Source organism: Hemitrygon akajei, chromosome 12, assembly GCF_048418815.1.
Source record: "Hemitrygon akajei chromosome 12, sHemAka1.3, whole genome shotgun sequence".
Lineage (NCBI taxonomy): Eukaryota > Metazoa > Chordata > Chondrichthyes > Myliobatiformes > Dasyatidae > Hemitrygon > Hemitrygon akajei.
This window is the reverse complement of record NC_133135.1, coordinates 108842811-108864463: the sequence shown is the minus strand read 5'-3', so window position 1 is coordinate 108864463 and position 21653 is coordinate 108842811. Positions and strand designations below refer to the sequence as shown.

At 45.8% G+C, this 21653-nt stretch overlaps 1 protein-coding gene across 3 annotated transcripts in view; it reads left to right on the top strand.

Annotated features, from left to right (window-relative positions):
• Positions 1-21653, top strand: part of LOC140737369 (SPARC-related modular calcium-binding protein 1-like) — a 237157-nt gene that overhangs the window by 141053 nt on the left and 74451 nt on the right. For 2 of the 3 annotated variants that reach the window (XM_073063829.1, XM_073063831.1), the window contains one exon: positions 3165-4738. In XM_073063829.1, the coding sequence (XP_072919930.1) occupies positions 3165-3429 (265 nt within the window). In that variant the 3' untranslated portion in view covers positions 3430-4738. Of the gene's footprint in view, positions 1-3164; positions 4739-21653 lie in introns of those variants that run through there. The other variant, XM_073063830.1, reaches the window with a different exon arrangement.

Sequence of the window (21653 nt, the reverse complement as noted above, 5' to 3'; positions counted from 1 at the left end):
TAATTGGGGGAGGGCAAATTATGAGGCTATAAGGCTAGAACTTGTGGGTGTGAACTAGGATGATGTTTTTTTTCAGGGAAATGTACTATGGACATGTGGTCGATGTTTAAGGATCTCTTGCAGGATGTTAGGGATAAATTTGTCCCGGTGAGGAAGGTAAAGAATGGTAGGGTGAAGGAACCATGGGTGACAAGTGAAGTGGAAAATCTAGTCAGGTGGAAGAAGGCAGCATACATGAGGTTTAGGAAGCAAGGATCAGATGGGTCTATTGAGGAATATAGGGTAGCAAGAAAGGAGCTTAAGAAGGGGCTGAGAAGAGCAAGAAGGGGGCATGAGAAGGCCTTGGCGAGTAGGGTAAAGGAAAACCCCAAGGCATTCTTCAATTATGTGAAGAACAAAAGGATGACAGGAGTGAAGGTAGGACCGATTAGAGATAAAAGTGGGAAGATGTGCCTGGAGGCTGTGGAAGTGAGCGAGGTCCTCAGTGAATATTTCTCTTCGGTATTCACCACTGAGAGGGAACTTGATGACGGTGAGGACAATATGAGTGAGGTTGATGTTCTGGAGCATGTTGATATTAAGGGAGAGGAGGTGTTGGAGTTGTTAAAATACATTAGGACGGATAAGTCCCCGGGGCTTGACGAATTATTCCCCAGGCTGTTCCACGAGGCAAGGGAAGAGATTGCTGAACCTCTGGCTAGGATCTTTATGTCCTCGTTGTCCATGGGAATGGTACCGGAGGATTGGAGGGAGGCGAATGTTGTCCCCTTGTTCAAAAAAGGTAGTAAGGTTAGTCCAGGTAATTACAGACCAGTGAGCCTTACGTCTGTGGTGGGAAAGCTGTTGGAAAAGATTCTTAGAGATAGGATCTATGGGCATTTAGAGAATCATGGTCTAATCAGGGACAGTCACCATGGCTTTGTGAAGGGCAGATCGTGCCTAACAAGCCTGATAGAGTTCTTTGAGGAGGTGACCAAGCATATAGATGAGGGTAGTGTAGTGGATGTGATCTACATGGATTTTAGTAAGGCATTTGACAAGGTTCCACACTGTAGGCTTATTCAGAAAGTCAGAAGGCATGGGATCCAGGGAAGTTTGGCCAGGTGGATTCAGAATTGGCTTGCCTGCAGAAAGCAGAGGGTCGTGGTGGAGGGAGTACATTCAGATTGGAGGGTTGTGACTAGTGGTGTCCCACAGGGATCTGTTCTGGGACCTCTACTTTTTGTGATTTTTATTAACGACCTGGATGTGGGGGTAGAAGGGTGGGTTGGCAAGTTAGCAGACGACACAAAGGTTGGTAGTGTTGTAGATAGTGTAGAGGATTGTTGAAGATTGCAGAGAGACATTGATAGGATGCAGAAGTGGGCTGAGAAGTGGCAGATGGAGTTCAACCTGGAGAAGTGTGAGGTGGTACACTTTGGAAGGACAAACTCCAAGGCAGAGTATAAAGTAAATGGCAGGATACTTGGTAGTGTGGAGGAGCAGAGAGATCTGGGGGTACATGTCCACAGATCCCTGAAAGTTGCCTCACAGGTAGATAGGGTAGTTAAGAAAGCTTATGGGGTGTTAGCTTTCATAAGTTGAGGGATAGAGTTTAAGAGACGCGATGTAATGATGCAGCTCTATAAAACTCTAGTTAGGCCACACTTGGAGTACTGTGTCCAGTTCTGGTCGCCTCACTATAGGAAGGATGTGGAAGCATTGGAAAGGGTACAGAGGAGATTTACCAGGATGCTGCCTGGTTTAGAGAGTATGGATTATGATCAGAGATTAAGGGAGCTAGGGCTTTACTCTTTGGAGAGAAGGAGGATGAGAGGAGACATGATAGAGGTGTACAAGATATTAAGAGGAATAGATAGAGTGGACAGCCAGCGCCTCTTCCCCAGGGCACCACTGCTCAGTACAAGAGGACATGGCTTTAAGGTCAGGGGAGGGAAGTTCAAGGGGGATATTAGAGGAAAGTTTTTCACTCAGACAGTGGTTGGTGCGTGGAATGCACTGCCTGAGTCAGTGGTGGAGGCAGATACACTAGTGAAGTTTAAGAGACTACTAGACAGGTATATGGAGGAATTTAAGGTGGGGGGTTATATGGGAGGCAGGGTTTGAGGGTTGGCACAACATTGTGGGCCGAAGGGCCTGTAATGTGCTGTACTATTCTATGTTCTATAAACCACTTCTGTAGAAAAACTTGCCGAGAGCGATCACGGTCATGGAAAGAGAAAAGATTCAGAAGAGTTTCTGATTAAAGACAGGTGGAAGACCATGATTGCCCATGTCGTACAACACGGCACATGATGATGATCTATAAATACGTGCATTGCACATGACATGATGCTACCATGTGATACGTGCGTAACTCACCTAAAGTAAACAGCAAACTTAAGACTTGCTGCTCTCGGCTCTCTTGTTTTCCTTTGGATTAGTTTAATGTTTTGAAGTTGCACTGGGGTTTTGGGGAAAGCTTCCTTCTGGAAAGCACTTATAGGGCTATCAAAACAAAATCTTCACGCCATCCGAGAAATTTCTTTCCCCTCAGGCAGTTAATCTGATCAGCCACTCTAGTTAGCCACCTCCCCCACCCTCTCTATCTATTACCTCAGTCCCCGCACTGGAAACACTTTAAGCCACATTTTATAATGCTGTTTACAATGCTGACATTTCTGTATCTTTATACATTTATTCTGTATTCATACTTCTAACTTTATTTTCATATCGTTTTTTTATTCTTTATAATTGTTGAATATTTTCGTTGCACGTTGTACCAACATGTAAATATATGGAGACGAAAGTTGATCGTCAATGGCTTTTATAGTATACTGAGGCTGATCTTGACACCACAAGTTATTCACACAGCAAGAATGGAACCTGAGACTTTGTATTTTATCAATGAGATAGAGCGTAGAGCGGGCTGTTCCGGCCTTTCGAGCTGCACTGCCCAGCAATCCTCCCATTTAATCCTAGCCTACAATAAACAACCGGCACGTCTTTGGATTGTGGGAGGGAACAGGAGCACCCAGAGGAAACCCACGCAGTCACAGGGAGAACGCATAAACTCCTTACAGGCAGCCGCAGGAATTGAACCCGGGTCGTCCGTACTGTAAAGCGTCGTGCTGACCGCAGCGTTTCATACGGCATAGTAGATGTGTACTCTGTTCCTTTTGCAGACTTTCTGAAGGATCGGTCAGTTTCCTGCTGGAAGACCGCGCCATTCGCTGGTACTTCGGCAGGCTGGACAAGGACCTCAACAACGAGATCTCCGAAAAGGAGCTGAGGCCCTTTAAGGTTTACCTGAGGAAGAACGCCAAGCCGCGGAAGTGCACCAGGAAATTCATTGAGTACTGTGACCTCAACGGCAGCAAGTCCATTTCACTGCACGAGCTGAAGGGATGCTTGGGTTTCATCAAAGGCAGAAGTAGGCGAACGTTTTAATAACTTTCAGACAACGTGTTCATCAGGGTAAAGGACGCTGGGAAGCGGGCATTGCATAGTGGTATAATGGTTATGTGACTGGATTATTAATTATACTCTAGATTATTAGTTTGATGTGCTAGAGCCTGATGCACTTTTGAATATTGCACCTTCACTCCCCACCCCCCTTCAACCTTGCCTGTTTTAATTGCAAAGAGAAATTATACTGTGAGTCAGGGGTTCCCAACCTGAGGCCCACGGTCCTCTCAGTTAATGGTAGGGGTACTTACTTTCTGCCTGTTACGCTTCTGGTGTTTCAGGCAGCAATGAAAGTCCTCCATCTCCGGAGATGTTCAGGGCTTCATTCCTCTCAGTTTTCACTATTGTCAGTCATACAAGTCCCGGGTGGAGACTCAGGAATACCGTCACACTCAGATGTAGAAGGATTCTCCATTGCTGTTTCTGTAACAGTTTTGTTTGACCAACCAGGGTTGTTGGCCCTGAGCTGAACCCCCGAACCTGGAGGACCAGCAGAGCACTCTTAGTCTGGCCTCTACCCTTTGACCTGTTTGGGTGACCCTACCAAGAGCCAAACCATGAAGGCCTGATTCCAGCCGATACATCTCCCTGGGTCACTGAGGCACGCAGGCCTCCAAACCCCATGACAAGGTTGTGGTCCTCCTGGTGGAATGGTAGGGGTCCGTGGCATAGAGCGTAACGGATAGCACAATGTTTTACAGTGCAGGCAACGCGGGTTTAACTCCCACCACTTGTAAGGAGTTTGTACTTTCTACCCGTGACCGCATGGGTTTCCTCCGAGTGCTCCGGTTTCCTCCCACCGTTCAAAGACATACCGGTTGGTAGGTTAATTGGTCATTGTAAATTGTCCCGTGATTAGGTTAGGGTTAAATCGGGGGACTACTGGGCAGCACGGCTCGAAGGGCCTACTCCGCACTCTATCTCAATAGATAGAAAGAGAGAGAGAATGAGGGAAAGAGAGAGAGAGAGAGAGAGAGAGAAAGAAAGAAGAAAAGTTGGGAACCCCTGCTGTAAGCAGTCTTGTAGACCAGTGGACTTCCTCTTGGCATGGCCGAGAGTCTCTGGTCTTTTCGTAGGCTTTCACTACATCTACACCTACAGCTGGACTACGTCTACTATGTGGTGCAAGGCTCTGCAGAAATAGTCGAAGCCGACTAAAGAGCAACGTCACCGGGGCCAGGTTTTGACGTGATACTTCTTTGTGGACCATTTTAAAACCTAAGCATGTCATACGTTTTATAGCTATTGATACTTCTTTTTTAAGGTTTGTGTAATAAACAAAATGCACTTTTTACACAACTGGATTCTCAGCTTGGGTCCTCTGTACAAGCATCGTCCACGTGCACTGCTTAGAGTGTCGTGGTCAGCGCGGCACTGTTGCAGCTCAGGGTGCTGGAATTCCGGAGTCCAATTCCGACATTCCCTGTAAGACAGTCTGTACGTTCCTTCCCATGTGCACGTGGGTTTCCTCCGAGTGCTCCGGTTCCCTCGAACGCGGCCCAAAGAAATACCGGTTGGTAGGTTAAATAGTCGTCTTAAATTGTCCTGTGTTCAGGCTACAGTTAAATAGGTGGGTTGCTGGTGGCATGGATCGTTGATCCGGAAGAGCCGGTCCTGTGGAATTTCTGGAATTCTCTACTCCAGAGGCTTGTGGAGGTTGGATCATTAGGGGTATTTTGAGTGGATGTGGATTGGCTAGGCCGGAAAGGCCTGCTTCACACTGCGTCCCTAAATGAATACATAAAATTCCTCACTCCGATATTCCGCCAACAATGTTATTGGGCTTTAAAAAACTCAGAAGAACACGCATCCCGGCACTCCCATTGGTCAGGATCATAGAAACATAGAAAACCTACAGGCCCTTCAGCCCACAAAGTTGTGCCGAACATGTCCCTACCCTAGAAATTACTAGGCTTACCCATAGCCCTCTATTTTCCTAAGCTCCATGTACCTATCCAAAAGTCTCTTAAAAGGTCATATTGTATCCGCCTCCACCACTGTTGCTGGCAGCCCATTCCACGCACTCACCACTCTCTGAGTAAAAAACCTACCCCTGACATCTCCTCTGTACCTACTCCCCAGTACCTTAAACCTGTGTCCTCTTGTAGCAACCATTCCAGCCCTGGGAAAAAGCCTCTGACTATCCACATGATCAATGCCTCTCATCATCTTATACACCTCTATCAGGTCACCTCTCATCCTCTGTTGCTCCAAGGAGAGAAGGCCAAGTTCACTCAACCTGTTTTCATAAGGCATGCTCCCTAATCCAGGCAACATCCTTGTAAATCTCCTCTGCACCCTTTCTATGGCTTCCAGATCCTTCCTGTAGTGAGGCAACCAGAACTGAGCACAGTACTCCAAGTGGGGTCTGACCAGGGTCCTATATAGCTGCAACATTACCTCTCGGCTCTTAAAGTCAATTCCACGATTAATGAAGGCCAATACACCGTATGCCTTCTTAACCACAAAGTCAACCTGTGCAGCTGCTTTGAGTGTCCTATGGACTCAGACCCCAAGATCCCTCTGATCCTCCACACTGCCAAGAGTCTTACCATTAATACTACATTCTGCCATCATACTCGACCTAACAAAATGATCCTCTCACATGTTGACCCTCACCCCTCCCCCTTCCCCACTCCAGTCCTCCGCTCTTCCCCATTCTCAAACGAACATAGAGCAATACAGCACAGTACAGGCCCTTCAGCCCACGATGCTGTGCTGACCTGCTTAAAGCAAATTTATTATCAAAGCTTGTATGTGGTATACAACCCTGAGAAGCATCTTCCCCGTTGAGAGGCACGAAACAAAGAAACACCGTGGAACCCATGCAAAGAAAATCATCAGTGTCTCCAGGCGTAAAAAAAAGCGCAAATAGCAAAAGAGGAAAAAGAATACAAGCAAAAAACACGATATAAGACAATAAGTTGAAAGAGTAACCCACACAAAATGCTGGTGGAACACAGCAGGCCAGGCAGCATCTATAGGGAGAAGCACTGTCGACGTTTCGGGCCGAGACCCTTGGTCAGAGTTCTCTTTTTCTGGAGCTACCCTGAGATTCATTTTCCTGCAGACATTTACGGCAGACAGAAAAATGCTGACAAGCAATATGCAAAATCTTTAATCTGCTCCAGGATCGGTCTAACCCTTCCCTCCCACATAGCCCCCCATTCTTCTATCCACGTACCCGTCTAAGAGTTTCTTCAATGTCCCTAACGTACGTGCATCTCATCACCCCATCCCACACATTCACCATTCTCTATAAAATAAACACACCTGCACCCTCCCCCCCCACTATACATTTCTCCAGCCCCTGATCGTAGAGTGTTACAGCACATTACAGACCCTTTGGCCCATGACGTTGTGCTGACCTTTTAACCAAGATCAATCTAACCCTTCCCTCCCACATAACTCCCCCCCCCCCATTTTTCTGTTACCCACGTGCTTATCAAACGGCCTCGTAAATGTCCGTAATGCATTGGCCTCTACCACCACCCCTGGCAGGGTGTGCCGTGCTCCCACCATTCCCTCCTCCCTCCTCCAGACTGCTGCCTGTACTTTCATTCTCTGCAGCGGTGGGGGGATCAGAGAAAGAACATTTTTGTGTAAACACGTGGTTATGATTTGTGCTACTCTGCCTCAGTCCGGGCAGATGGGGCTTGTCGGCCGAACCGTTTCTACTGACGGGAAGGGGAACAGGCGGGTTACTGGTGCGTTAAAACCAGTCGCTTCGGGCAGACGGGGCTCATCAGCTGTGGTTGGCAGCTCACCCTGGGGAAAGGAAACTCTGATCTCAAACCTTCACTGCCTTGAGGTGAAACCCACTCACGGGGAGGACTTCAGTAATAGACCCTGAGGGAAAAGTCCAGAGCTGGAGTCCTTAAGGCAGTGCAATATCGACTGGCAAATCCTGCAATACTGCTGGTGCAAAACTGCATCGGTCTCCGCAGTGCCTCTACATTCATCAGCTACGTGGAGGGGGGAGCTTGCTCTCCATATCGTACTGCCCTGGCTTGCGTATCACTTAGACAGCTGGGACGTAACCTCCATGGACGACCCTGACCAACGGAGAACCCCAGTACTCCGCCTGACACTTGTACCTCGTGTTCGATCAACTACTGGAAGGTGGGAAATGTGTGCTAAGCTTGTAACCTGGCCTCACACAACACTGCATCTATTTGTGTTGTACATACGGAAGAATTTAATCTTTTTTTAATATATACTCCTGGAGTAACGCAGGAAAGACCTCTTCACTCTGACAACATTTCCATTACGGAAGAGCAAAATACAAAATTGATAGTCTGAAGAGTTGCAAATATTAAACAAGAGATTCTGCTAATCTTTATCAATGGAGTTACTTAATAGGTAGTCCATTCTGGAATTTAATGCAGACAAGTGTGAGGTTTTGCACCTCGGTAGGACCAACCATCTTACACAGTGAACGATAGGGCAGTGAGGAGTGAGGTAGAACAGAGAGACCTGGAAATACAGGTCCATAATTCAGTGAAAGTGGCGGCATAGGTAGATAGGGTTGTGACGAAAGGTACTGGCACATTGGCCTTCAGAAATCAAAGAGATGGGACGTTATGTTGAAGTTGTATAAGATGTTGGTGAGGCCTAATTTGGAGCATTGTGTGCAGTTTTGGTCACCTACCCACAGGAAAGATGTAAATAGGGTTGAAAGAATACAGAGAAAATTTACAAGGATGTTGCCGGGTCAGGTTGAACAGGTTAGAACTTTATTCCCAAAAATGTAGGAAATTGAAGGGAGATTTGAACAGCTTTAAGTTCCTCGGCATCCACATCACCGAGGATCTCACGCGGTCTGTACACACCAACTGTGTGGTGAAAAGGGCACAACAGCACCTCTTTCACCTCAGACTGTTGAAGAAGTTTGGTACGGGCCCCCAAATCCGTAGAACTTTCTATATGGGCACAAGTGAGAGCATCGTGACTGGCTGCATCACTGCCTGGTATGGGAACAGTTCTTCCCTCAAATGTAGGACTCTGCAGAGAGTGGTGCGGACAGCCCAGAGCATCTGTAGATGTGAACTTCCCACTATTCAGGACATTTACAAAGACTGGTGTGTAAAAAGGGCCCAAAGGATCACTGGGGACCTGAGTCACCCCAACCACAATCTGTTGCAGCTGCAACTCTCCAGGAAACGGTACCACAGCATAAAATCCAGGAGCAACAGGCTCCAGGACAGCTTCTTCCACCAGACCATCAGACTGATTAATTCATGCTGACGTAACTGTATTTCTATGTTATATTGACTTTCCTACTGTACATACTATTTATTATAAATTACTATAAATTGCACATTGCACATTTCGACGGAGATGTAACATAAAGATTTTTACACCTCGTGTATGTGAAGAATGTAAGTAATAAAGTCAATTCAATTCAAAGTTATAGATAGGGTAAATGCAAGCAGGCTTTTTCCACTGAGGTCGGGTGGGAATACAACTAGAGGTCATGGGTTAAGGGTGAAAGGTGAAATGTTTAAGGGAACATGAGGGAAACTTCTTCACTCAGATGAGTGTGTGGAACGAGCTGCCAGTGCGAGTGGTGCTTGTGAGCTTGATTTCAACATTTGAGAGAAGTTTAGATGGGTATGTGGACAGTAGGGGTATGGAGGGCTATGGTCTTGGTGCGGTTCAATGGGAGTAGACAGTTTAAATAGTTTGGCACAGACTAGATGGGCTGAAGGGCCTGTTTCTGTGTTGCAATGTTCTATTTCTCTATGACTCTATGAAACTAAACTTTAAAAGCCGAAACAGAAGGCACCAGATCACGTTACTAAGAGCGAGTCGCTCAAGAAGAACACAAGAAATTCTAAATGATTAGTGACTCTCGTTAAACAAAGATTAACCATTTGAGTTGTTCTTGAAATCCTTGGTGACCAATGCGCCTGGCGCCCCACACAGGCCTGGAGAGCTCATTACAAGATCCAGAGCAGCGCAAAATGCCGGAGGTCAGGCAGCACCCATGGAGAGGAATAAGCAGTCGACGTTTTGGCACCTTTCATCGGGAGAGGAAAAGTCGGGGTGGGGGTAAGAAGCGAGAATAAGGAGGGAGAGGGGAAGGAGTACAAGAAGGTAATATGTGAACCCAGATGAGGTGGAAGGTAGGTGGACGGGGAAGAGGCGATGAAGTGATACGTGGAAAAGATGAAGATCTGAAGAGGGAATCTGATATGAGGAAGGGTTTCGGAAGATGAGCTCTGCTCAGATGGTCTGGCAGAAAGGTTGAAGGACCTGTCTCTGAAGCAGGTTAATCTTTGTTTAACGAGAGTCATTAATCATTTAGAATTTCTTGTGTTCTTCTTAAGCGACTCGCTCTTAGTAACGTGATCTGGTGCCTTCTGTTTCAGCTTTTAAAGTTTAGTTTCATAGAGTCATAGAGAAATAGAACATTGCAACACAGAAACAGGCCCTTCAGCCCATCTAGTCTGTAGCATCTAGTCTGAAGCATCTCCTCCCATAGATGCTGTCTGGCCTGCTGAGCATTTTGTGTTTTTATTCAGTAACCTCTCGTTCTGTTTGTTGCTAGTTATCCGTGTACTGTAAGTACAGCCATTGGGGTTTGGGAAGTTCACACACAAAATGCAATAAGATCATCATTAGGTCAGGCTGTTAAGTGTATGTTTTTTTTGAGAGGTGGCTCCCAAGGGGTGGAAAGTGGTTGATATTTTCCAGAGGGAAGGAGGGGCAAGTTGGTTACCTTACCGATGTTGAGTGCTAAGCCCGTTAAGTGAATGATGCTAACTTTGGGAGCCTAGCATCTTGCTCCTGTGAAGACCAGCATCATCGGCTACTTTAGCAGAGCCACCAAAGTTGTGGTGACCTTGCATTTGGAGTGCACTTGCTGCTGGTTTCCGGTAGTTTTGAAGATTACATAGAGCAGTATAACATAGAGGCATTTTGGTGCACGGTGTTGTGCCAGTACTTTAATCTACCTCAGGATAAATCTAACTTTCCCTCCCACATAGCCCTCCATTTCTCTATCATCAATGTGCCTACCTAAGAGTTTCTTAAGTGTTAATACACCTGCCTTTAACTGTACTCCGGCAGTGCCCACTATTCTCAGTGTGAAAAAGAAACTTATCATTGACATCGCCTCACTTACTTTCATCCACACTCACCACTGTGTAACAAAACTTACCTCTGATATTCCCCCCACCCCCCGCCCCCATACTTCCCTCCAATCACCTTAGAATGATGCCCGCTCACATTCGGCATTTCTGCCATGGGATAATGTCTCCGGCTGGCCACATGATCCGTGTATCTTCTCATTTTGTATACCTCTATCAAGCCACCTCTCATCCTGCTTCACTCCAAAGAGAAAAGCCCTCGCTCATCACTCAACCTATCCTCTTAAGATATGCTCTCTAATCTAGACAGCATCCTGGTAAATCTCCTCTGCACCCTCTCTAATCCAGGCAGCACCCTGGTAAATCTCCTCTGCACCCTCTCTAATCCAGACAGCACCCTGGTAAATCTCCTCTGCATCCTCTCTAATGCAGACAACACCCTGGTAAATCCCCTCTGCACCCTCTCTAATCCAGGCAGCATCCTGGTAAATCTCCTCTACACCCTCTCTAATCCAGGCAGCATCCTGGTAAATCTCCTCTGCACCCTCTCTAATCCGGACAGCATCCTGGTGAATCTCCTCTGCACCCTCTCTAATCCAGGCAGCATCCTGGTGAATCTCCTCTGCACCCTCTCTAATCCAGGCAGCATTCTGGTAAATCTCCTCTACACCCTCTCTAATCCAGGCAGCGTCCTGGTGAATCTCCTCTGCACCCTCTCTAATCCAGACAGCATCCTGGTGAATCTCCTCTGCACCCTCTCTAATCCAGTCAGCATCCTGGTAAATCTCCTCTGCACCCTCTCTAATCCAGGCAGCATCCTGGTAAATCTCCTCTGCATGCTCTCTAATCCAGACAGCATCCTGGTAAATCTCCTCTGCATCCTCTCTAATCCAGACAGCGTCCTGGAGAATCTCCTCTGCACCCTCTCTAATCCAGACAGCATCCTGGTAAATCTCCTCTGCACCCTCTCTAATCCAGTCAGCATCCTGGTAAATCTCCTCTGCACCCTCTCTAATCCAGGCAGCATCCTGGTAAATCTCCTCTGCATGCTCTCTAATCCAGACAGCACCCTGGTAAATCTGCTCTGCACCCTCTCTAATCCAGACAGCATCCTGGTAAATCTCCTCTGCATCCTCTCTAATCCAGACAGCGTCCTGGTGAATCTCCTCTGCACCCTCCCTAATCCAGACAGCATACTGGTGAATCTCCTCTGCACCCTCTCTAATCCAGACAGCATCCTGGTGAATCTCCTCTGCACCCTCTCTAAAGTTCCCTCATCCTGCCTGTAATGAGGTGACCAGTATTATGGAGTTGCAACATTACCCTGAGGCTCTTCAGCTCAGTCCCCTGACTGATGAAGGCCAGCTCACCACACTTCACCTTAACCACCCTCTCAACGTGATTTCTTTATTTGGAGTTACAGTACGGAACAGGCCGTTCCAGCTGACTGAGCAGCAGCCGACAATGACGGGACAGTTTACGCCGACCAATGAACCTACTAACCAGTCTGTCTTTGGACTGTGGGAGGAAGCCCGAGCACCCGGAGGAAACCCACGTATGTCACGAGGAGGAGCATAGAAAACTCCTTCCGGACGGATTAAAGTTGAGCTCTGAGCTCCGATGGCCCGAGGTGTAATGGTGTCGTGCTAACCGTGATGCCCTAACTTTGAGAGTTCGCTCCAGTCCTGTTGGAACTCTGGATGTGAGTTGCAGCGTGGAGGGTGGGTGGGGTGTATGGTTGGTGGTGGAGTTGAAAGTATCAGGGAAAACCTTGCACTCAGGCCCGGTCTGTGTTGGGCCTTCATTTGAGTCGACACCTGTCTTCTCTCCCTGCAAACCTTCACAGCACCTGACTGCAGATGACTTTCTAGTCAGAAGTTCCGAGCCAAGAGCAGGTTTTCGTAGTTTTGTGCTGGCTGGGGTTGTTGTTTGTCCGTGCGTTTATGGTTAACGCTGTGCATATGGTAACAGATGTCAGCAAGCGCATAAATCAAAACGCCACATAATTCGCGTCAATCCTGCCTGGTTGCAGTAAGTGTGAACCAAGTGGACATAAAATGAGTCTGGCTCCTTTGGAGGTTAGAATATTGAGAGCAACACGCACAAGGTGCTGGAGGAACTCAGCAGGTCGAGCAGCATCCACGAGAAAGAGTGAGGAGTCGCCATTTTGGGCCGAGACCCTTCATCAGGACCGGAAAGGGAGGGGAAAAGTCAGAGTAAGACGGTGGGGGAGGGGAGGAAGGAAAAGAAGGAGACGGGTGATGGGTGAAACCAGGAGCAGTGAAATCAAGAGCTGGGAAATTGATTGGTGAAAGAGATATGGAGGGGGAATCTGATAGGAGAGGGTAGAGGACAATGGAGGAAAGGGAAGTGGGAGGAGCACCAGAGGGAGGTGATGGGCAGGTAGGGAGACAAGGTGAGAGAGGGAAATGGGAATGGGGGGTGGTGAAGGGAGGGGTGCAATCACTGGAAGTCTGAGAAATCGATGTTCATGCCATCGGGTTGGAGGGCTACCCAGACGGGATATAACGTATTGCTCCTCCATCCTGAGGGTGGCCTCATCGTGGCAGTCGAGGAGGCCGTGGACTGACATGGGAATGGGAAGTAGAATTGAAATGGGTGGGCACCGGGCGATCCTGTTTTTGTGGCAGATGGGGTGAAGATGCTCAGTCCCCCAATCTATGTCGGGTCTCACTGATACGCAGAGGGCACAACCGGGGGAAGCGGATACCTGGGACACTGAATATTAAGAGTGGGCTGGGGTTAAAATGGGTAGCTTCACGTTTGACCTTTTAACTTTTTAATAGTTACTTTGAATTTTTCTTCCTCTCCTGAGCTGATGCTGAAGGGAGCTTTATAAGCATTCACAGAGGAATCTTGGACCCTGGGATATGCCACAAGGCTTTACAAAGGAATTAAGAGTTTTATGAAAGTGGAAGAGGAAGCAGGAAAGGGAAGCGTGCTAAAGTTTTTGGGAAAACCGAGTGGAGAGTGAATCTGCACTCAGTGGCCACTTTATTAGGTACACCTGTACAATCAGCCAATCATGTGGCAGTAACTCAATGCATAAAAGCATGCAGACACAATCACAAGGTTCAGCTGTTGTTCAGACCAAACAGAATGGGGAAGAAATGTGATCTAAATGACTTTGTGGAATGATGTTCGTGTCAGGCAGGATGATTTGAGTGTCCCCCAAATTGCCGATCTCCGGGGATTTTCACAGAGTTTACGGAGAACGGTGCGGGAAACAGAAACACAGCCGGTGAGCGGCAGTTCTGTGGGCGAAGACACCTTGTTAATGAGAGAGGTTGGAGGAGAATGGCCAGACTGGCTCAAGCTGACAGGAAGGCGACAGTAACTGAAATAACCACACGTTACAACAGTGGTGTGCAGAAGAGCGTCTCTGAACGCAGAACGTGTCAATCCTTGGAGTGGATGGGCCACAGGAGCAGGAGACCATGAACGTACACTCAGTGGCCACTTTATTAGGTACAGGAGGCTCTGACTAGAATGACCACACGGGAATTGAATCTGGGTCGCTCGTACGGTAAAGTGCTGTGCTAACTACGCCGCCCCAAATTGAAGGGCGTAATGAAACACAGTACAACAAAGAGAATCTTACACCTCTCGTAAACTGTTTTCTCGCCTGTCTTTATTCCAACTGTGTGGCGACAAAGGCTATGTGAGCAGGAACATTTTAGTTACTGTGCGGCCGTGCACTGGTGCCTATTAGAGGGAATGTCTCTTGAGAACAGTTCAGCCTCCACACCACCCCAGGCGGTGGAGCAGTTCTGTGGTAATTCCCTCTTGCTGACTCCAGCACACAGATCCCAACACGACCCTGAAGCGGATATTCCGATTGATTTTCAGTGCCTGTTAAGGCAGCTACGGAAGTTGAACTTTTATTTATTTAGAGATCCAGCGCGGAGCAGGCCCTTCCGCCCAACGAGCTGCACTGCTCGGCAACCCAGCGGTTTAGCAATAGCCTAATCAAGGGGCAATTTGCAATGACTAATGAACCTACTGACTGGTACGTCTTTGGACTGTGGGAGGAAACCAGAGCACCTGAAGGAAACTCGCGCAATTCAACAGGAGAACATACAAACTCCTTACAGATGGCACCGGAATTAAACTCTGAACTCGGGAATGCCCTGAGCTGTAATAATGTCGCTCTAACCGCTACGTTACCATGGCACCCTGATTAATTGAGCAGGCTCTCTTGACTGTTCCAGTTAGAAAGTCTAATTACAAATTATGGTGACTAATCGAGAAACTACACTTTTCTTCCTGTTCATCATCATCATTATGTGCCGCGCTGTATGACATCATCATTCTGTGCTACGCTGTGTGACGTGGGCGATCATGGGCTTTCCATGACAGTGATTGTTCTTGGCAAATTTCTCCACAGAACTGGTTTGCCGTTGCCTTCTTCTGGGCAGTGCCTTTACAAGACGGGTGACCCCAGCCATTATCAATACTCTTCAGAGATTGTCTGCCTGGTGTCAGCGGTCACATAACCAGGACTTGTGATCTGCACTGGCCACTCATACGACCATCCACCACCTGCTCCCATGGCCTCATATGACCCTGATTGGAGGGAGGGCCTAAGCAAGTGCTACACCTTGCCCAGGAGTGACCTGTAGGCTAGCGGAGGGAAGGAATGACTTACATCTCCTTTGGTAGAGACGTATCTCCACCCTGCCACTGCAGTCTTCCTGTTGCAGATTGGAATATCACAGTCGCTGGTCTGTGCTGATTTAATCTATAGTTGTAATTGGCCTTGGTGTTCGGTGCCAGACACAGCAAAATCAGTTATCATTCCTGCTAATGTATGAATTCTCGAGTGTAAAAGCGATCAATACTTCTGCAACACAAAGTGCTCAGCAGGCCAGGCAGCATCTATTGAAAAGAATAATCGATCAACCAGTCACCTATAGCAGCGATCTCACTCGATGCTGAAAAGGCATTTGATCGGGTGGAATGGGGCTATTTGTTTAAGATTCTTCAATTTTTTTGGATTTGGACCCATCTTTTTAAAATGGATTAGACTGTTATACAGTAACCGTGAAGCAGCGGTTCAAACTAGTGGTTACATTTCACCTTACTTCTCTCTCAGAAGGGGTACCCGACAGGGTTCCCCACTTTCCCCAATGTTGTTCTGTCTAGCTTTGGAGCCCCAGGCAGCAGCTATCAGACAGAATGAGAACTTTATAGGGATATCTGTAGGAGGACAGGTTCATAAACTGATGCCTTATGTGGATGATATCTTATTATTTATATCGGAACCCAGTTGGTCGGTGCATATCTTTTTAACATTATAAAGTCTTACTCTAGATTCTCAGGCTATAAGGTTAATTGGACAAAATTAGAAGCACTACTGTTGACTGCATATTTCCCTGCATCTGCTCTTTACCCAGGCCAATTTCACTGGCTAAAGAAGGGCATACAGTATTTAGGTATTAACTTTCCCCCTCAATTGAAGGATTTAGTAAAGGTAAATTTTGATCCATTATTGCGGAGAATTTCATGTGATGTAGACAGATGGTCATCATTGTATTTGTCAATGTCGGGAAAAGTAAATGCCTTGAAGATGAATAGCATTCCAAAGGTTAATTATCTGTTCCCATCGTTCAAATGCCATTAACATATTTTAAGCAATTTGATAAAATAATTAAGGCTTTTATTTGGAATGGTAAACACCCAAGCTTAAACTTTAACAAATTACAGTTGCCAGTTGAAAGGGGGGCTTAGGTTTGCCAAAGTTAATAGACTATTACTGTGACTTTACTCTTTTTTTTCTTTTTATTGGTACATAATCTACAGCTATAAAATGATACAAAACTTCAACAAATTGATATATATGCAATTAATAAAGCTGAAAAGAAAAAAGCTGATCATAGCATATGCAAATGAAAAAAATATTTATATATAAGGAAAAGAAGGAAAAAAAATGAACCCCAACTAACTGGAAAAAAAACCCACTGACTACAAAAAAAAGGAAAAAAAATCCATCAGGAATCAACCCCTGGAGCAATGTGTCTTAGCATCATCTATATATATATATAGAAAAAGAATCATCAACCGCCAATTCATGTTTATATAGTATAAGATTGGAAGGAAACTATATAAAATAATTCAAATTAAATGATAATATTTGGCAAAAGAGCCCCATCTTCTCTTGAAATCGAATCGAGGATCAAAAGTTCTAATTTTTTCCAAACTGAGACATATTACTTGAGAAAACCATTCAATTAATGTAGGGACAGAGGTATCTTTACATTTTAATAAAACAGCCCTTCTTGCCAATAATGTAACAAATGCAATTACCCGTTGATCTGAAGATGAAATACCCTGAATATGATGCGGAACTATTCCAAATAGAACAGTCAATCTATTAGGTTGTAAATTAATTTTCAGAGCTTTAGAAATTGTAGAAAATAAAGATTTCCAAAAAGATTTTAATGAAGAATATGACCAGAACATATGTGACAAAGTAGCTACTTCAGTTTTACACCTATTGCAGTAATTGTCTATGCTAGGAAATATTTTGGATAGTCTCCCCTTTGTTAAATAATACCAGTGAACAATTTTAAACTGAATTGAACAGTGATTGGCACATATAGAAGAAGAATTTACCTTTTTCAAAACTCACAACCAATCTTCATTAACAAAGGTCATATTAAGTTCTCTCTCCCAATCTTGTTTAATTTTTAATGAGAGGTTCTCTTCTTGTAGTAAAAATAAATTATAAATTCTACCAATGGAACCACTCATTAAAGGATTCAAATTCAAAATAGTATCCAACTAATCAGATTATTGCAAATATGGAAACTTAGATAAATATTGTTGTAAAAAAAGTCTAACCTGAAGATATTGCAGAAAGTGTGTATGAGTGAGAGAATATTTGTTAATTAATTCTTCAAAAGTCATCAATCACCCGCCTTTACTCTTAGACATTTAGCACACTGGTCTCTCCCTCCGGAGACAACGCCTCCTTGGTATCGTATTGAGTGTTCTGCTCCTCCTCCCATCCCTCCGTTACAATGTTTGTCTATCAAGTTACCCCCTGAGGCAAGGTCTCACCCAATTATATCACATATGCATTTCATCTGGAATAAGATAGCCAGATTATTTAAATTTAATCCATACTTGAATGAAGCCTCAACTATCTGGATGAACCCAAAGTTGTGTATTGATGTCTCCTTTCTTCTGGAGGGAATGGCAAGGGAAAGGCATAATTAAATTGGGAGACCTTTATAATGGTGATAGTTTAAAATCTTTTAATCAATTAACCCAACAGTATGATATCCCTAGGTTACAATTTTGGAGATATCTTCAACTGCGTCATTTGCTACATACAACTTTTGGTTCTACATAGCAACCCCACCCCCCCCCACACGTTGCTACGATAGTGTCGACTGTACTGGCTGCATATGGTAAAGGTCACGAAGCCTCAACTTATTATTCAGCTTTAACACAAATCTCCGGGGACAAATTTCCACTGGGTCTTAAAAGAGCATGGGAAAAAGACCTGAGTGTGACTTTCGAGACAAAGGAGTGGGACAAAATTCGCAAAAATGTCAAGAGATCTGAGGGTGTGCCTTATTCAGTTTAAGATCCGACACCGTTTCTATTAGACTCCAGCAAAGTTACATAGATTAGGGTTGAAAAATACCCCTGAATGTTGGCGCTGTGAGGCGGATAAAGGGGACTTAGTACACGTGCTCTGGGCCTGTCCCAGAATTCAAGAATTTTGATTATGATATATAAGTATATTGGTGAAGTTTCAGGAATTCAACTCCCTTTCTGCCCCAGACTTTTTGTCTTGGGAGACGCACATTTGGATTACTTGGGATAAACACTCTCAAAATTGGATCCAGACAGTATAATGGTCGGAAGACAAATTATACTTAGAGGTTGGAGGAATTTGGGGGGGACCGTTGTTTCAGGAGTAGGTCACAGAAATAGCTAAAGTGGCAGCTTTTGAACGCATGTCTTACAAACAGTTTGATAGATTGGACATGTATACACAAAAATGGGGCAAATATTTAGGTTTCCTGGGGGTGGGGAAATAGTGGTGAAGCTTAGTGATGAAGCATATTGCTGAAAGGCGGTATTTTATGTTATTAGAGGTCTAAATAGACACACATGGTTATTATATTGATATTTATTTCTGCCACGACTGTTTTTATTTTATGAATAATTTTTTTGTTTTGTAAGCTATGATTTACATAATTTCAACACTGACTCAAGGGTTCGGGGAAAAATTGTAAAAGAATTCAATAAAATTTAAATCATGAAAACAGGAAAAGAATGAACAATCAATGTTTGGGGCCGAGACCCTTCTTTAGGACTGGAAAGGAAGTGGGGAGAATAAGAAGGTAGGGGGAGGAGGACAAGCTGGAACGTGGTAGGTGGGTGGAATAAGAAACTGAGCCACACTGGATACGGTAGACGACCCCAACAGGCATGCATGTTCAAAGTTCAAAATAAAATTTATTATCAGTATACATACATGTCACCACATACAAACCTGACAAGGGAATCTTTGAAGGAGTGATCCCTGTGGAAGGTGGAGAGTAAAGGGTGAGTGAAGATGTGTCTGGTGGTGAGTGTCATTGAAGTTGCAGAGGCTCATGGGATGGCAGGCGAGGACAGCGGGAAGATGTCTGTGAAATGGAGGAGATGTGGGTCATTCTCTGCTCTCAGGGCTGGTCCCCGCCACCTCGATTCGCCCCGTACTCAACACAACACAACCTTCACCTTCAGAGTGCTGCACCTTCAGAGTTCAGCTCACACCGAGAAAGTGTCCGGTCAAACAGGTGGTTCAAAAGCTCAACTCTGACAGGGATGTTACGGGCTACTGTTTGCAGTGATCATTTACAGAAGAAGTGTGATTAATAAAGTATTTAGTAATCACCCCACAACCATCAGGCTCCTGAACCAGTGTGGATAACTTCACTCACCACAATGAGCCTCAGGTCCCACACCACCAGGTTCAGGAACAGTTATTACCCCACAACCATCAGGCTCCTGAACCAGTGTGGATAACTTCACTCACCTCAATGAGCCTCAGGTCCCACACCACCAGGCTCAGGAACAGTTATTACCCCACAACCATCAGGCTCCTGAACCAGTGTGGATAACTTCACTCACCACAATGAGCCTCAGGTCCCACACCACCAGGTTCGGGAACAGTTATTACCCCACAACCATCAGGCTCCTGAACCAGTGTGGATAACTTCACTCACCACAATGAGCCTGAGGTCCCACACCACCAGGTTCAGGAACAGTTATTACCCCACAACCATCAGGCCCCTGAACTGGTGTGGATAACTTCACTCACCACAACTCTGAACAGACTCCGCAACCTATAGACTCACTTTCAGGGGCTCTACAATGCTTGTTCTCAGTAATTGAACAATTTGTCTTTTGCACATTAGATATTTATCAGTTTTTGTTTATGTAAATTCTCTATAAATTGCATGATTTTATTTTCCTGTAAATGCCTGCAAGAAAACAAATCTCAAGGTACTATGAGGTAAGATATAGACTTTGATAATATATTTACTTGGACTTTGACTATCTCACAGAAGAGAAAAGAAACTTTTCCCAGTATCCGGAACATTTGCTGCCAATTATCACCATTAAAGCAGATTGTCTGATCATTATCATGTTGTCTGTGGAAGCTGTAGTTTGCCTCTGAATGTTATAACATTGACTTCAGTAACTTGCCTCAACATAGGTCCTAAAATGCTCCAACGGTAAGATCAATCACAGCAACTTCTACAGGTGTATTGTCCTTTTTAAATGCATTTTTTACTGTTGCAAGACCGCCGGACATTAAGAACTTAAGGTCCGGCTCCACCTCGGGTCTGCCCCATCAGCAGGTTGCCTGTTGGCGGAGAGACTGAAGGAGCTGGGTTGTGATGCTGCCTGCAACAGAGAGGCGTTGGTGTGCGCAGGAGGCATGTAGTCTAACCAAGATTCAAAAAGACTCAGAGTACCTTCATGGACTACAACCCTGAGATTCAACCTGCCGAAGGCAACTGCAAACCAAAGAAACGCCGTGGGACCCATTCAAGAAAACATCAAACACCCAACACGTGAAAAAGATCAAAATGAGCAAACGGGAAAAAGCGCGCAAGCATGCGGAACATGAACCATCAAACCGGGCGTTCAGTTCAGCAGCTGGCCGCTAGCCCACTGCAGGCAGCGTGCAGGGCCATTTGCTGAGGCGCCCCAGTCCGTATTGATCGCCCCCCCCCCACCCCCAATCAAACTTGCTCAAAAACAGCAGAAAAAAGAGTAACCGGAATTCAGGAACACGTGCAACATGAACCTCAGAGTCCCCCCAAAACAAGTCCAGAGCCTCACTGATCAGTCCTTACAGCATGGAACTCAAAACTCCTCCGATAGCAGCTAGTAAGAGAGAGAGAGAGAGAGAGAGAGGCAGACTCTTCAAACACGGGCAGATGGTGCCCAACACTCACCATCCTCCGTTCTCATCCTTGTTGACCTGAAACTTGCTGGACACCTCAGATGGAGAGAGGCAATGGAGTCGATCATGGGCTCACATCCTTGCCTCAATCGGAGAGGAGTAATGGAGTCAATCATGGGCTCGTACCCTCGACGTCTCATTCGGAGAGAAGCAATGGAGTCGGTTATGAGCTCCAGGCCTCGACATCTCCAGGCATCCAGGGTTCCAGACCACATACTCTGCTCCAAACCTCATCAAAGTCCCTTGGAGGCAGCAAGATGTCAAATCACTCAGTCAGCCTGAAACATAAATCATGGGTTCCAACCATATGCAGCTTAGTCAGAGAATTGTATTTGAAAGAAGAAGTAGAAGTAAAAGAAACAGTTTTGTGAACTGTCTGCAGGACTTTGCCATTGGTCGCATTGTTCAGCAAGAGACCGTCTTAACTATTGTCTTGTGATCACAAGGCCCTTTTGGGCATTGGTGGTGAAATTGGTTTATTGGCGAATGGGGGTGGCGGGGGGGGGGGGGGGTGGGTGTAGTAAGTTGTGTGGCCTCAGTCGTAGCCAGGACCAGGCCTCAAACTGCGGCGCCCCGTACCTGCAACCGCCCGGGGGAGGCGTCGGAGCCGA